Consider the following 17,288-nt stretch of genomic DNA (forward strand, 5'->3'; position numbering starts at 1 on the left):
ACGTATAATTCATTGTATCACAATTCCAGTGGGTCAGAAGTTTACATACACTAAGCTGACTGTGCCTTTAAACAGCTTGGAAAATTCCAGAAAATGATGTCATGGCTTTAGAAGCCTCTGATAGGCTAATTTACATAATTTGAGTCAATTTGGAGATGTACCTGTAGATGTATTTTAAGGCCTACCTTCAAACTCAGTGCCTCTTTGCTTGACATCATGGGAAAATCTAAATAAATTGTAGACCTCCACAAGTCTGGTTCATCCTTGGGAGCAATTTCCAAACACCTGAAGGTACCAAGTTCATCTATACAAACAATAGTACGCAAGTATAAACACCATGGGACCACACAGCCGTCATACCTCTCAGGAAGGAGACATGTTCTCTCTACTAGAGATGAACGTACGTTGGTGCGAAAAGTGCAAATCAATCCCAGAACAACAGCAAAGGACCTTGGGAAGATGCTGGAGGAAACAGGTACAATAGTATATCCACAGTAAGACGAGTCCTACATGGACATAACCTGAAAGGCCACTCAGCAAGGAAGATGCCACTGTTCTTAAACCGCCATAAAAAAGCCAGACTACGGTTTGCAACTGCACATGGGGACAAATATCATACTTTTTGGAGAAATGTCCTCTGGTCTGTTGAAAAAAAAATAGAACTGTTTGGCCATGATGACCATCGTTATGTTTGGAAGAAAAAGGGGGAGTCTTGCAAACCGAAGTACAACATCCCAACCGTGAAGCCCGGGGGTGGCAGCATCATGTTGTGGGGGTGCTTTGCTGCAGGAGGGACTGGTGCACTTCACAAAATAGATGGCATCATGAAGTAGGACAATTATTTGGATATATTGAAGCAACATCTCAAGACATCAGTCGGGAAGTTAAAGCTTGGTCGCAAATGGGTCTTCCAAATGGACAATGACCCCAAGCATACTTCCAAAGTTGTAGAAAAATGGCTTAAGGACAACAAAGTCAATGTATTGGAGTGGCCATCACAAAGCCCTGACCTCAATTCCATAGTAAATATGTGGGCAGAACTGAAAAAGTGAGTGCGAGCAAGGAGGCCTACAAACCTGACTCAGTTACACCAGCTCTGTCAGGAGGAATGGGCCAAAATTCACCCAACTTATTGTGGGAAGCTTGTGGAAGGCTACCCGAAACGTTTGACCCAAGTCAAACAATTTAAAGGCAATGCTACCAAATACTAAGTGTATGTAAACTTCTGACCCACTGGGAATGTGATGAAAGAAATAAAAGCTGAAATAAATCAAGCATTCTCTCTACTATTATTTTGACATTTCACATTCTTAAAATAAAGTGGTGATCCTAACTGACCTAAGACAGGGACGTTTTACTAGGATTAAATGTCAGGAATTGTGAAAACTGAGTTTAAATGTAGTTGGCTAAGGTGTATGTAAACTTCCGACTTCAACTATATCTGGTGGCTATGGAGAAAGATGATGGGGAGTAAAGTGAGAATGACATGGCTTGGGAACGCCTCTTGGATCCTGCAGTCTGACGGGGAAGACTGGGTGAAAGCATGAGGAAGCTTTTTTAGAGCATTCATTTTTGCCAACCTCAACAGAAAAGTATCCTGAAGACATAGTCAGGCTAACACAGAGTGGGAATTGAGATGTTTTCAAACTTTGGGTTGTATATAATTATGCATAGCTTATCACATTGTTAATACTGTTATGTTTTGTGTCTTTCTGTTGCTTTCCAAGTCTTATGCTATCACTCTCTTAGGAACCACAAGGAGAAAGTGGAGACACAAAAAGTGTTCCATCTGACATGGAACAAGACAGCAGATTCAGCTGGAATGGCATTTTGTTATGTGATGAGAGATGGAAATAAAAGTGTGTATGATGTGATCATAGTACAGAGGCCATAAGTCTCTAAGTTTGTAAACCTCACGTTGAATGTTTGTCATCATTGTTTGTTCATTTATAATCATTTGTTCGTTTTTTTAATTCATGTTTTATTATCATCGTTTGTCCATTTAGAAGTAATTTCCAAGTTCATATAAATTGAACATTAGGACGCTATTGTTCAAGAGGAGGGACTGTTGGATTCAGGCTAAACTTTGAACATTGAGATATTAAATACATGATAGATCAAAAGCATAGAATATGAGGAGTGAAAAAGACTGGGTTCTATGTCAGAAGTGAATGGTTTTCTGTGGAAAGACAGATGGCTTTGGAATGTGTTGGGTGGAGATCTTGGAAACTAACAATGCCACTGAGGGAGACTGGGTAATGTATAACGTTTACATTGTCAGGATATGTTATTGTTAGCCATCAGGGATACTCTGGGAGGAGAGGAGACAGTCTTGTATCAATAACCATGACAGCCTTGTGTTGGGGAGGAGTGAGCACTTTGGGGTAGAGGTCAGGTTAGATGAAGTGAGGAAGAACAGATATCACTGGAGGAGGAGACTCAGCCTAGGAGAAAGGGTTAAATATCAGTGCTTGTGTGAATATTTTTTGTTGTTGTCTGAATTACAGCTGTAACGACCCTTTGGGAAGAATTCAACTTGGTTAAGCTTCTCTAGTGTCTGTGAGTTATTTACTCTGAGAAATAAGAACCTAACAGGGCTCTGCTACAGGGTGGTGGACCCCTAAGGACAGGACGGGGCAGCTGTCACGAATATTACCGAAGGTGACTCCCCTTGTTCGGGTGGCGCTCGGCGGTCGTCGTCGCCGGTCTACTAGCTGCCACCGATCCTTTGTTCTGTGTTCGTTTGTTTTTGTCTAATTGGTTTCACCTGTTTCTTGTTTGGTTATTAGGGTGGGGTTATATAAGTTCGTTCAGCCCGCTTCTGTTTGTGCGGGCTTGTTCATCTGTATTTGTTAGAGTGGTTTGTGTTTTGCATTTTCGGGTTTTTTCGCTGTCCTTATTTTCTTCACGTGTTGTTCGCCTGATTTTTGTTTGTGTGATTTTCTGGACATTAAAGCGTGTTTTTCCCGTATCCTTTGCTCTCTGCGCCTGACTCCACACCTATTCACTCATTTACCGTTACAGCAGCTTTATTGTGTGCAAGTAAAAAGTGCTCTGTAGTACTATTAGTCCTATGATAGTATTTATAAGGAGGATTTGCTGTTTCTGTTTGTTAATGTATATTTGAGGTGTATATGGTTTTTCTTTTGTTTTGTGTTTCCAAACCTTTCCCTTGTGAATGAAAAAAAAAACGTAAATATGTGAACTGGGAAGGAAATTGTGTTCGGAGAGAGTTGAGTTATTGACTAGACTGGTGGGGGTCGGACATGCAGGCGGCTCGAGCTGGATGGTCGGTCAGGCTGAAATTTGATATAGAGGACGTCTTAATCAACAATCTGTGTTTTTTCAAGAGTTGTTATTTTGTTAGGCTATTGGTTAAAGGTGCAACAATATTTATTATTGAATTACCTTTGATCTACTTCAGTCTTCAAGTAATCACTTAAACATATTTAATAATGATCTCTTACCTAGCTTGATGACTTTGGGCATTTTTGCTTACTTTTTGTTCTAAATTCGAGACGGCATATTGGATTGTGTAAAAATGCAGGAAACTTTTATATTTTATAATCCCAAGCTCTCGTTGCGGCTCATTAGGGTGGGTAGGTAAAGTATAACACTCATTAAGTAGATTAGGTAGAGAACAGCAGAGAACAGCATCAGCAGGACTGAGTGTACTCAGTTGCAGTGGGACCGCTCGATCTTATAGGTACAGATCTAGGATCAGCCAATGTCCTTTGTATGGCTGATGAGCAGAATTAGGTATGTTCGTTAGGATGGATCTTGCTGTAGTGTACACCCAGTAGCTCTGTGTGTTCTAATGAACACAAGTACATAAGGGGTAGGGGTTGACTGTAGAGGATAGGGCCAGACACTCACATTGCACTGTGACCTGGGCCCAGGCGGACGGTGGCTGGCCCAGGCTGTTGCTGGGGCTACAGGTGAATCTCCCAGCATCTTCAGGCTTCACACCGCCGATGATGAGTGAGCCGTCCACCAGAATACTGACTCTGTCCCTCAGGCCACTGCAGAGAAGGGAGGGAAGAGCATCAATATAGAGCCTATAACCACTTCCACAAGTACAAATGTCACTTTAGTATGCATTAACGGCAACTAGGTGAGACTAGGTGAAAATTCAATTTAAGTGGAAGTTAAGATATACCCAAATAGCTAGGTTTCCATCCAATTGGCGACCTGACTACAATATGCCCATTTTCCTACCAGAGGTGTGTTTCCATCAAACTGACTTGTTACGGATAAAAAGGTGATGACTGGTGCACATAAAAAACACTTTTGCTCTTAATTCCCATGTACTGAATACAAAAAACAGAAGATCAATGTGTTTGTACTGCATTTTCAACTCTACCGATGGATTTGTCATAAAAACGGTTTCTCTCTAGACAAGAGTTCGCTGGTAAAGTGGACAGGGTAGGTTATTTGATGAGATATGAATAAGAGCAAGATCATTTTACCTGATAATTGGCAGCCAAGCACCAATCATCATGTCACCAGCATTCAGGAAATGTGAATGATCATCATGCACTCAACCACAATTTGAAGTTCATCATAACTTATTTCATCTACCCATAAACTCAATGCTTTTCCAAGTCATGATGGTAGTCCTACAACGTAACGTGTCATCGCGCTACTCCACGTTTACTTCGATATGAAGGTAATTATAGCAATATTTGCACATAAAGGCGTTTCCACCAAAATTGTCGCATAATCCATTTCAAAGACAAAATAATTATCCACCCTTGCGTATTTTGTTTTGTCGAAATAAGGACATTTTACCAATAATTCCAGGTTTCCATCAGGCCTGTCGTGAATCTTTTCAAGCGGCAGCCATCTGGTAATTCATTAGCATGAAATGGTTGGATGGAAACCTGGCTAATGACTAAGACAGACGTGTGACTATGAAAAATAACACAGAATAGTGAGGCTGAAATTATGTGGCTTCACTCACAATGCTTCTTCAGGACAGTGCCCAGGTGGCATAGAATGTTGAATAATTTTCAAATATCATTAGCATTAATAAAATTTTCTCAACTTCCCTGTCCTACAATAACAGAGAAACCGTCTCCTTATAGCCAAATGAGGGCTCTTCCATTGTCTCTCCTTGCTCTCCATCTCCCTTCCACTTAGGAAGTTCCTTCTCTGGGCGGGTTGAAAAAGCCCATAAGATCCTATTTTGTTCTATAGAGTGTACAGGCCACGCATGAGTGGACGTAGGATGGCTGGGGGCTCAGTGGGTGGCCCATAATCATAGCTAGTGGAGCGTGGAATGACACAAGCACTGTGTCACTAGATATTCCTGTCTCTAGGGACAAGAGGTGGTGGTGGTTAGGGGGGGGGGGGTCTTCTATCAAGTTTCAAGTGTTATTAGCCGTATCATATGTACAGGATACACATGGTATAAACTGTCCAACTAAATGCTTACTTGCAGGTTCCTTCTCGACAATGCAACAACAATAAGAAATGATAAAAGATAAGAATACGAAAACATAAAGTAAATAGAATTGAATAAACATTTTAGCATCAGTAGAATACAGGAAGGCACAATATATATTCCAATATTTACACATGTATCAGGGAAGGTGGGAAGTGTTTAAATTGTGCAGTATTAGCAATAGCAAATAAGAGTCTGGTAGCAGCAGTTGTGATGCGTGTGTGGCATAAACATACAGTTCCTTCAGAAAGGATTCATAACCATTGACGTATTCCTCATTTTGTTGTGTTACAGCCTGAACTCAAAATGGATTACAAAGAAATCTCACTTATCTACACACAATATCCCATAATGAAAGTGAAAACATGTTTTTAGACACTTTTGCAAATCACACCTGATTCAATACATGTTATAATCATTGTTGGCAGCGATTACAGCTGTGAGTTTTTCTGGGTAAGTCTAAGAGCTTTGCACACCTGGATTTGTTTTACATTTTCAAGCTCTGTCAAGATGGTTGTTAATCATTGCTAGACAGCCATTTTCAAGTCTTGCCATAGATTTTCAAGCTGATTTTATTTCAAAACTGGAACTAGGCTACTCAGGAACATTCAATGTCCTATTGGTAAGCAACTCCAGTGTATATTTGTGTTTTAGGTTATTGTCCTGCTGAAAGGTGAATTCATCATTCCCAGTGTCTGATGGAAAGCAGACAACCAGGTTTTTCCTCTAGGACTTTGCCTGTGCTTAGCGCCATTACGTTTAAAAAAAAATCCTTGACGATTACAAGCATACCAATAACATGATACAGCCACCACTATGCTTGAAAATATGGATAGTGTGTTGTATTGAATTTGCCCCAAACATAACACGTTGTATTTAGGACATAAAGTGAATTGCTTTGCCACATTTTTCGCAGTATTTCTTTAGTGCCTTGTTGCAAACAGGATTCATGTTTTGGAATATTTGTTATTCTGTACAGGCTTCCATCTTTTCATTCTGTCATTTAGGTTAATATTGTGGAGTAACTACAATGTTGTTCCATCCTTCGTTTTCTCCTATCACAGGCATTCAACTCTGTAACTTTTTAAATTCACCATTGGCCTCATGGTGAAATCGCTGAGCGGTTTCCTTCCTTTCCGGCAACTGAGTTAGGAAGGACACATGTATCTTTGTAGTGACTGGGTGTATTTATACACTATCCAAAGTGTAATTAATAACTTCTCCATGTTCAAAGGGATATTCAATGTCTGCTTCTTTTTTTACCCATCTAGCAATAGGTGTCTTCTTTGCTAGGCATTGGAAAACCTCCTGGGACTTTGTGGTTGAATCTGTGTTTGAAATTCACTGCTCGACTGAGGGACCTTACAGATAATTATATTTGTGGGGTCCAGAGATGAGGTAGTCATTAAAAAATCGTGTTAAACACTAGTATTGCATGCTGGTTATTATAGGACATGTTAAGCAAATGTTTGTTCCTGACCTTATTTAGGCTTGCAATAACAAAGGGTTTGAATTATTATTGAGTCAAGACATTTCAGCTTTTCATTCATTTGTAAAAATGTCTAAAAACAATATTATGGGTTATTGTGTGTAAGCCAACTCTAAAATGTAGAAAAAGTCAAGGGGTGTGAATACTTTCTGAAGGCACTGTGTATGTGTGTGTGTGATGTGTGTGTGTGTGAGTACGTAGAGCCAGTATGTTGTTCTACCTTTTTCTATCTCTATCTTTATCTGCTCACTGTATTTCTGTCTACATGGTGACGCCGCCCAATCCTCTTCCACCTTCCATGACTGACTCTCTTATTTTCTCTATCTTCCTTCTCTCGTGTCGCTCTACCTCCTTCCTAGAGCTGGGCGATATAGACAGATAAATTGACCTATTCTTCTGCGATAACGATAAATCAGCGCTAAATTACATGAAATACCTTTTTCTGCAAGGTGCTAGAGCTGAAAGTTACTTTACATTTTCGGGCAGGGCTCTAGACAATCTTTTTCCAGTGCCAAGTAAAACAACTGAGATGGTAGCCTACGATTCAGAAAGTAAGCTACAGTGCCTTGCGAAAGTATTCGGCCCCCTTGAACTTTGCGACCTTTTGCCACATTTCAGGACCATTCTGGAAGAAAACCTGATGGAGTCTGCAAAAGACCTGAGACTGGGACGGAGATTTGTCTTCCAACAAGACAATGATCCAAAACATAAAGCAAAATCTACAATGGAATGGTTCAAAAATGAACATATCCAGGTGTTAGAATGGCCAAGTCAAAGTCCAGACCTGAATCCAATCGAGAATCTGTGGAAAGAACTGAAAATTGCTGTTCACAAATGCTCTCCATCCAACCTCACTGAGCTCGAGCTGTTTTGCAAGGAGGAATGGGAAAAAATGTCAGTCTCTCGATGTGCAAAACTGATAGAGACATACCCCAAGCGACTTACAGCTGTAATCGCAGCAAAAGGTGGCGCTACAAAGTATTAACTTAAGGGGGCTGAATAATTTTGCACGCCCAATTTTTCAGTTTTTGATTTGTTAAAAAAGTTTGAAATATCCAATAAATGTCATTCCACTTCATGATTGTGTCCCACTTGTTGTTGATTCTTCACAAAAAAATACAGTTTTATATCTTTATGTTTGAAGCCTGAAATGTGGCAAAAGGTCGCAAAGTTCAAGGGGGCCGAATACTTTCGCAAGGCACTGTATTTCATCAAACATATCCAGGAAATGCTTGATTGATATTTTGGTAGGCAACCTGTCAAAATAGATGCAGAATGATCAGATTTATTTTTGGCTCTTCAGAGAATTTGCACACATCTTTGCTCATAATGGTCTATAGGTTATATTATTCACCACCTGAGGAAGTGAGAACTCAAAACACTAAGGTATGTTGCTAACTCTAAATATGATAGTGTTGTTAGATAGCCATGTAGGCAAATTGATTAATCAGTAAATGTAGGCTAATGTCCTACAAAAACTTTCCAACACTAGGCCTAGGCTACTTGATATACTGTAGGCCTATTCACTGCAAATGGTGCGCTCCGCTCGGCTCAAAACCATACTAACCACAGACTACTCCGGTTGTAAAGTGGTGCATTGAACATGAGAAATACATGACATACTCACAGAAAGCTTTGACTCTCCTCTCTGTAACTAAAACAACAGTAGTTGCTTTAAAAAATATATATATTTTTCCCGCAATAGCATTTTGAGCAACGGTCATATGTTTGTGCTTCTCAGAATGCAGCTCTCCCTCCTCCACGTGCACATTTGGTAGAGAGAGTGAGAGTCAGCAGCCCACAATCTACAGGAACGTTGTATAGCAAAATCACCGAAAATGACAGAAGTAAGCAAAATGCATTGGTAAGAGGAAGGGAATGCTAGTGTCAGTCATTTTCGGTTCCTCGTCCCATCTCTACTCCTTCCTGACCTCCCTCCACTTCAGTCTAACTAGTTTCCCTCTGACATTCTCCCCCCCATTCCCTGCTTTGCTTACATAAGCTACACGGTGCATGTACCTCTTTACCTGCCTCTCTTTCAATATTTTTCAACACCTCTCTTATTTCAGAGTACTTCAATGTCTCTCAAATGTCACTGCATGCATGCACAAGTAGGACATAGATGACCAAACACACTAATGTATACATGGACCCATAAATGTAAGCTAGTGTATTAGAGGATGTCCACATTGACATGACAACAACACATTTTGACACATCCTTATAGAGTTTTGAACTCAGTCCATGAATGGTTGCTGCTGTTCCTTGTTGTGCTAGCTATGGAACATGCTTAAAATAAACTGTCAACTACATTTTCTTTGTCTGAAGCACTTTGTGATAGACAATGAAGATGTCATGGCCTGTAGCAGGAGATGTGCCTATTCTAGAAGACCTTTTTAGTGGAACACACACACACACACTGGAAGAACTTACGATTTATGTTTTTAAATCATTGATGAAGGATTTTGAGGCTGATTCCCTGACCTGTGAAAGTTTTCAATTTGCTGTTTTATGATTTTGTTATACTCTTGTGAATTCTGTCGTTTTTTACTAGATTACCTGTAGTTTTTCATGTTGTCTGTCGGTAATTGTGTAAAGACTAGGTGCTGCCTATCTTGGCCAGGACGCTCTTGTAAAAGAGACTTCAAATATCAATGAGCCCTTCCTGGTTAAATAAAGGTAAATAATGTAAAAACACACACATCACTTGAATATGGTCAGACAGTGATGGGCCCAATCAGATTACAGGCTCTTGTTCAAGACCCTGTGCCCTGAGGTTCACGCATGCATGCTAAACGCATGCATGGATGCGCGCATGCACACAAGCACACGCCCCTGACATAATCTCCTCAATATATTCTACATTAGACAAAATGCCCCAAAATAGTCCACATTACAAACAATTATGAAAGTGGCGGGATGGTACAGAATATATTATGATAACATTTCATTGCAACAATGCAACATAAAACTCAGACTATGTATAGCAGGGGTCTCAAACTACAGCCACGCGAGCCAAATGCTGCCTGGGAGCTTATTCAATGTGGCCAGCGGTTGTACAGTGTGTGGGGTGGTGGGGGATGGGGGATGGAACAGTAATGAACCCGATCATAACTTTACTTCTTGAAGAAGACGTTGTCATCCTCCCAGAACCAGGTGTATGTGAGGTTGCCGGGGTAGGCTTCAGCTAGGCAGTCCAGCTTGGCGTCTTGGGATATGTTCACCGTCAGGTTCTGGGGAGGGGACACAATGAACGGTGGCCCTGGGAGAACAGAAAGCACAAAAAAGGCAATTACTTACATTCACTTTATTTGCATGTACTCAAACACATTGACTTGATTTGATTTTAATAGGAGAAGATATGAGAAAAGAATTGTCAGAATATCAGTAGACTACATCGGAAGTACATGCAAAAGTGTGAGATGGAAAACACAACGCAGGCTTGAATGAAAACCTCACCTGATTGGTAGGTAAATTCACTTTCAAATTTAAATTATAAACAAGTTTTCCAATTAACATAATGGCCAATTTCTTATTCAGCAGAAATAAGGTGACATGCTAGCTAGTGTTGTCAAGATAGCAGAATTTCGACTTCAATACCGATACCAGGTTTAGTATCATGATACCATCACGATACTCGATACCAAAGCAAGACCACGGCAAAAGTAAACACAACGTATTAGCTAAAGTCACAGAATGGCACTTGATTCAGACAGATAAACTAAGCTACTGCTCTGTTCAATCGTTGGGCATCTTTTGAGTTCAAATTATTTATTTTTTTAAATGTATCCGTTATTTTACCAGGTAAGTTGACTGAGAACACGTTCTCATTTACAGCAACGACCTGGGGAATAGTTACAGGGGAGAGGAGGGGGATGAATGAGCCAATTGTAAACTGGGTATTATTAGGTGACCGTGATGCTTTGAAGGCCAGATTGGGAATTTAGCAGAACACCGGGGTTAACACCCCTACTCTTACAATAAGTGCCATGGGATCTTTTAATGACCTCAAAGAGTCAGGACACCCGTTTAACGTCCCATCCGAAAGACGGCACCCTACACAGGGCAGTGTCCCCAATTACTGCCCTGGGGCAGAGGAAAGAATGCCTCCTACTGGCCCTCTAACACCACTTCAAGCAGCATCTGGTCTCCCATCCAGGGACTGACAAGGACCAACCCTGCTTAGCTTCAGTAGCAAGCCAGCAGTGGTATGCAGGGTGGTAATAAATACATTATACAATCATACAATCAATAAGACTTTGTTTTACGAATATAACTACGTAACAACATAATGGTAATTTATTTGAATGGTAAATCTCTATTGATAAACTGGGTTAATCAATATGTAGCCTTGGTCTATTCACAATACAGGTGAATACATATTCAATAGGGGTGTGTACATCCATTGAGTTGAGGTTGTTTAGGCGGATTTCATGGGGCTACAGATTACAAAAAATATCTTTCCCTTCCATTTGGAACTTATTTTATTGTACTGATGAACAACATTTGCATAGAAGTAGCAATCTCTTACGCCATAGAAGTGTGCGCTGTCTCTTTAAGACCCAGTAAGGATGTAATTAATGAGGCACATGCATACACCGTCAGTTCGAGGGAGAATTAAGTGGTGACGATTTTGTGTATTGACGTTCAGCTGTTAGCTAGCAAGGAAAGTTAGCTTACAAAGCTGAAAGCTATCGGTATCATCTTACATTGTAAAGTGTTCTAGCCTGTATGGACATTGTTTTGTGAAGAGTAATTAACCGTTTCAACCGTTCTACATGCCGTGTTGCATTATTCCAATGTGTTAACATCTGTGCACCATGAGTGGGGAGCAAGCTCTAGCAATGAGTGAAGCAGGCACGAAGTATGCATGTTGCGCTCAGCGAATAAAGGGGCCATAGGTTGAGTAGATAGACAGACTTGATCCTCAATCAGTATAAAACGTGAGCCATATTGGACAGAAGTTCAGACAGTAACAAAAATCTTAGAAACAAACAGTTTTTCATGTACCATTATCGGAAAAGGTACAGAAGCTTTGGTATACCGTGCAACACTAGCTAATGCTATCGCAATCTCTGTTAAACTGGGGCACGTTATGACATAAGATGACAACAGTGGGAGTGGGTCAGTGTGAGAGAGAGACAGAAAGAGGCTTTCCACAGATATCACAACTTCCGACCTGACCACGTCACATCATAATGGCACACAGGCTGTAGATGAGGATGGATTACCCTGCCCATGGTGCAGGGGCCATGAGGAAAGTATACACGTAGTGAACACACACACAGTGGACGCGCACGCACAGTGAAGATAGACACAGTGTACACACACACAATGGTGATACACACAGATAGTCTCACACACCTTCACCACCACGCAAGGAGTTCATTAAGGCAGGTGGAGCAGAGATCATGTTGACACACATGATTCAGCTAATTAAGGTCCAGAGGAGCAGCTGACCAACAAAATCAGAGGTTTTAGAGCAATGCTGGAGCAAAAGCCTGTACACACAGTAGCGCTAAAGCAGTGTACGCACATCCAGACCTACAGTATCAAAACTAAACTAATGAAGAATACCTGCACGCTAATGAATGCTCTCGCAGTTTTATTTTATTGTGAAACCACAATATCTATTATTTACCCCCAGTAGCTCTCCCGGTAGGGTTGACTGACCACCTGTCTTTATTTTCCCGTGAGGGAATTTGTCTGGTGGGGTTCAACAATAAAAATCAAAAAAACATTGTCGGAGAGGCTTCTAAACAGCTTCTACCCTCAAGCCTTAAGACTCCCCCCCCCCCCCCCCCCCATGCTGCTGCTACTCTCTGTTATCATCTATGCAGTCACTTTAATAACTCTACCTACATGTACATATTACCTAATTTATCTCGACACCGGTGCCCCCGCGCATCAATTGTACCGGTACCCATAGCCCTGCTATTGTTATTTACTGCTGCTTTTAATTATTTGTTATTCTTATCTCTTACTTTTTTTTTGTATTTTCTTAAAACTGCATTGTTGGTTAAGGGCTTGTAAGTAAGCATTTTACTGTAAGATTCGTTGCATGTGACAAATACATTCTTGCTTCCTACCCCGCCGAATATGGACCTTTTGTTGCTATGCCCGCTTGGCAGCTGGTAGTTGTTGTCATTGCCCGTCAGCTACTTCTATCAAGAGGGCAAACTAGCTGCTAGGCTCTCCATTCGGCTGGCTGGCAGTTGCAACCTTGGTCTCCATGGATACCAGCATAGTAGGGGTGCTGATGGTTCTGCAGTACCTCCTGAAAATCTTAATTAAAAAAATATATATAATAAAAATATATATTTTTGGAAATAATTTGTTTTTTCTAAAAGTAGTGCACTGGGCCTTTACTAGTCCTGTATTATGGGACAAATATAGCCGTCTGTAGAGCGAGCAAACATTGCGGCCCCTCCAATTAGTTACATCATCCATTCGGATAGTCTCCATGCATTTCATCCATGAAATATGAAAAAAACATTACAAAACATGTAAATAGACAAAACAGACGAGAGGGAAGCGACACCACCCATCACGTTTACAGTGCCAGTCCAGAAGAAAAACATATTGTTTTAAATGCACAACGACGCAAAGTTAAAAAAAAAGTACAAGTCTGGGTCTGTGTGGATTGCATAAGTGCAGATAAATGTATGCCTCAGTCTTCATTTCCTATTCTTTTCATGTCCCTCCAGTTCTTCTCCACAGCCTAATGTGCTTAACTGTTGCCTGCCATCCCCTGCAAAGAGAGGAGGAGACTGCCGCTCCACTGTTAGCCCAACAGGAACATTCTGGGAAAGCTTTTGTCTGTGAATCAGGCATGATAATGTGTCATAGAAACGTTCCGGGAACTTTGATGTCTGGGATAATAATAGGATAATGTTTCATGGACATGACTAAGTATAGGGAGAGAGATGTGCTCTATGTCATTATGAGGAATAAATGGGGTACGTACATACAGGTAAGGATGCATGTATGTTAACATGTGTTTGCGGTTGGGAAGTGGTTTAAGTGAGCTTTGGTGCAATAGTGGTGAGAAGGAAAGATGGGCCATCTTGATCTTTTTCAGTCTATGACATTTCATCAGTCGTATCAGCTCATTTAAATCTGTCTGCACCAATGGTGGGAAATCCTCGTAAACACGTCATAACGTGCACACACAAACACACACGCATTTTAATCATTTAGCAGATGCGCACACACAATTTTGAGCTGATCGCATAACAGAAGCCACACAAGCACACCCACCCACCCACAGAGTCCATCCCTCTCCTTTAGCCTGGTGATATTGACTGGCAGTATGGTAGTTCTGATCCAGAGCCCAGGGCCTGAGCCTCTAACAGTAGGAGAGTTCTTATCTGGAAACCCAGTGTGTGTGTGTGTCCGTGTGAGCGCGTGTGTAGTATTGGCACAGCTGGAAACATTGCCCGCTGCAGATTTACTTAGTTGATCTAGTGACGATCGGATTCAGTGGCTTACCAACAGGGACACTGAATTACCATAATCCTTACCCCCAGCGTCATCTGCCAATCAAAAGCTACCACTTTTTAAACACGCACCAACAGAGAAACCGACTAAGGTCCAAATGGAAACAATGTTTGTCAAAGCTAAGAACATTATAACAATATGGAACAAAATGAAACATATTCTACAAGAACCAATATCACTCCCTAAAAACCATAGGGAACAATCTTTGGATAGATTTTCAGAATCCACCGATAAATTGGTCACATGGAAAACTAAAGGCATGGAAACCGTAAATGACTTGGCAACAGGTAATAAATGTATTTCCATGACCAGTGGAAAAAGTATCCAATTGTCATACTTGAGTAAAAGTAAATATACCCTAATAGAAAATGACTCAAGTAAAAGTGAAAGGCACCCAGTAAAATACTACTTGAGTAAAAGTCTAAAAGTGTTTGGTTTTAAATATACTTAAGTACCAAAAGTAAATGTAATTGCAAGTCAAAGTCCAAGTCTTTTTTCTTTTTTAGCCAGGGGCACACTCCAACACTCAGACATCCTTCACAAATGAAGCATTTGTGCTTAGTGAGTCCGCCAGATCAGAGGAAGTAGGTTTGACCAGCCATGTTCTCCTGATAAGTGCGTGATTTTCCATTCTCCTGTCCCGCTAAGCATTCAAAACGTAACAAGTACTTTTGGGTGTTGTGAAAAAAAGTTGTCAAAAATATGAATAGTACTGTAAAGTACAGTTACTTAAGCACAATACACCACTGTCCATTACATAATTAAAAAGCAATTTTAGACTGACCAATGTAGATATTTTCAAATACATGTAACGTAAAAGAAACATATCACTAAATTTAGATTTGAAATATTTTGGACATCAGAACAACCTTGAGGGAATCTTATGTGAGACAGAAAAGGATGCTCATATGATAGGTAAGATATACAAAACCTGCAAGAAAGCCTATCCAACTGACAATCTCTTAGAAAAAAATATCAACTACTGGAACCAAGACTTAAAAATAACTGATGTTGGCACAAGATGGAGGGAATGTTGGAACATCATTAACAAAATGACAGTTAATGAAAATGTACACTTAATCCAGCATAAACTGATGTATAGAATTTATTACACAACAGACAAAATTCACAAATTACACAGCACAATGGGCAAGTCATGGCTTAAGTGTAAAACTATAAATTACTCAATAATACATAATGCTATGAAGTCCAAAAGTTATGGGTGTCTGAGTTAAAGTTGTCTGTCAGAAGTATTATAATGTAAACTTATTTTGAATCCATCTGTCTGCCTATTTCAAGACATGGTATATGAGGGTGCAGTGAGATACCCAATGGACTAGATGGTACTTTTATCGTCAATCATCTTGAAAAAACGTATACTTAAAAACTGGAAATCAAACCAATCCTCGCTCTCTCTCAAACAACTCCTAGTCCATACTCTAGCTAGCGTCGACTCCTGTGGTGTTTCCTGATAGATCTGAAGGGATTGGATAAGAGCAAGGCAATATGGTGATGGCTCAATCTATCATGAACAGAAAAATTAGGAAGGTCTGGACTCAGTATTTGCCGTGACAGAAAGGAAAATGTATTCCATCTTTAGTGATGACTCGATCGAGCCTTCTAATACGTCAAGGTGAGTTTCCACCCTGTTGCTTCCACTTACCCGGCTCCATTAGATCTACCAACACCAAAGGGGCCAGACTAGACAGTATGGATAAAGGGCCGTTTTTGGACCTGGCATGTCTGTCAATTATTGCTGGAATATTTTTTCTATAGTCATAGACCTCATAGGCACACACACACGCACACGCACACGCACACACACACACACACACACAGTTGAAGTCGGAAGTTTACATACACCTTAGCCAAATACATTTAAACTCAGTTTTTCACAATTCCTGACATTTAATCCGAGGTCAGTTAGGATCACCATTTTATTTTAGGGAATGTGAAATGTCAGAATAATAGTAGAGAGAATGATTTATTTCAGCTTTTATTTATTTAATCACATTCCCTGTGGGTCAGAAGTTTACATACGTTTACATAAGTTTACAATTAGTATTTGGTAGCATCGTCTTTAAATTGTTTAACTGGGTCAAACATTTTGGGTAGCCTTCCACAAGCTTCACACAATAAGTTGGGTGAATTTTGGCCCAAAAATTCAGGTTTGTAGGCCTCCTTGCTCACACATGCTTTTTCAGTTCTGCCCACAAATGTTCTATGCAATTAAGATCAGGGATTTGTGTTGGCCACTCCAATACCTTGACTTTGTTGTCCTTAAGCCATTTTGCCACAAATTTGGAAGTATGCTTGGGGTCATTGTCCATTTGCGAACAGGTTTTAACTTCCTGACTGATGTCTTGAGATGTTGCTTCAATATATCCACATAATTTTCCAGCCTCATGATGCCATCTATTTTGTGAAGTGCACCAGTCCCTCCTGCAGCAAAGCACCCCCACAACATGATGCTGCTACCCCCGTGCTTCACGGTTAGGATGGTGTTCTTCGGGCTTGCAAGCCTCCCCCTTTTTCCTCCAAACATAACGATGGTCATTATGACCAAACAGTTCTGTTTTTGTTTCAACAGACCAGAGGACAGTTCTCCAAAAAGTATGATCTTTGTCCCCATGTGCAATTGCAAACCATAGTTTGGCTTTTTGATGACGGTTTTGGAGCAGTTGCTTCTTCCTTGCTGTGTGGCCTTTCAGGTTCTGTCGATATAGGACTCGTTTTACTGTGGATATAGATACTTTTATACCTGTTTCCTCCAGCATCTTCACAAGGTCCTTTGCTGTTGTTTGGGATAGATTTACACGTTTCACACTAAAGTACGTTCATCTCTAGGGTACA

General features: G+C 40.5%; 1 protein-coding gene across 1 annotated transcript in view; it reads right to left on the bottom strand.

The window, feature by feature from the left end:
• The window catches only part of igsf9bb (immunoglobulin superfamily, member 9Bb), a 190,366-nt gene that overhangs the window by 62,007 nt on the left and 111,071 nt on the right, over positions 1 to 17,288 (bottom strand). The window contains exons 6-7 of the mRNA XM_036937598.1: positions 10,056 to 10,197; positions 3,877 to 4,022 (exon numbers count right to left, since the gene is read on the bottom strand). Of these exons, the coding sequence (XP_036793493.1) occupies positions 3,877 to 4,022; positions 10,056 to 10,197 (288 nt within the window). The remainder of the gene's footprint in view (positions 1 to 3,876; positions 4,023 to 10,055; positions 10,198 to 17,288) is intronic.

The sequence above is a fragment of the Oncorhynchus mykiss genome, chromosome 12 (genome assembly GCF_013265735.2).
Source record: "Oncorhynchus mykiss isolate Arlee chromosome 12, USDA_OmykA_1.1, whole genome shotgun sequence".
NCBI classification, from domain to species: Eukaryota; Metazoa; Chordata; class Actinopteri; order Salmoniformes; family Salmonidae; genus Oncorhynchus; species Oncorhynchus mykiss.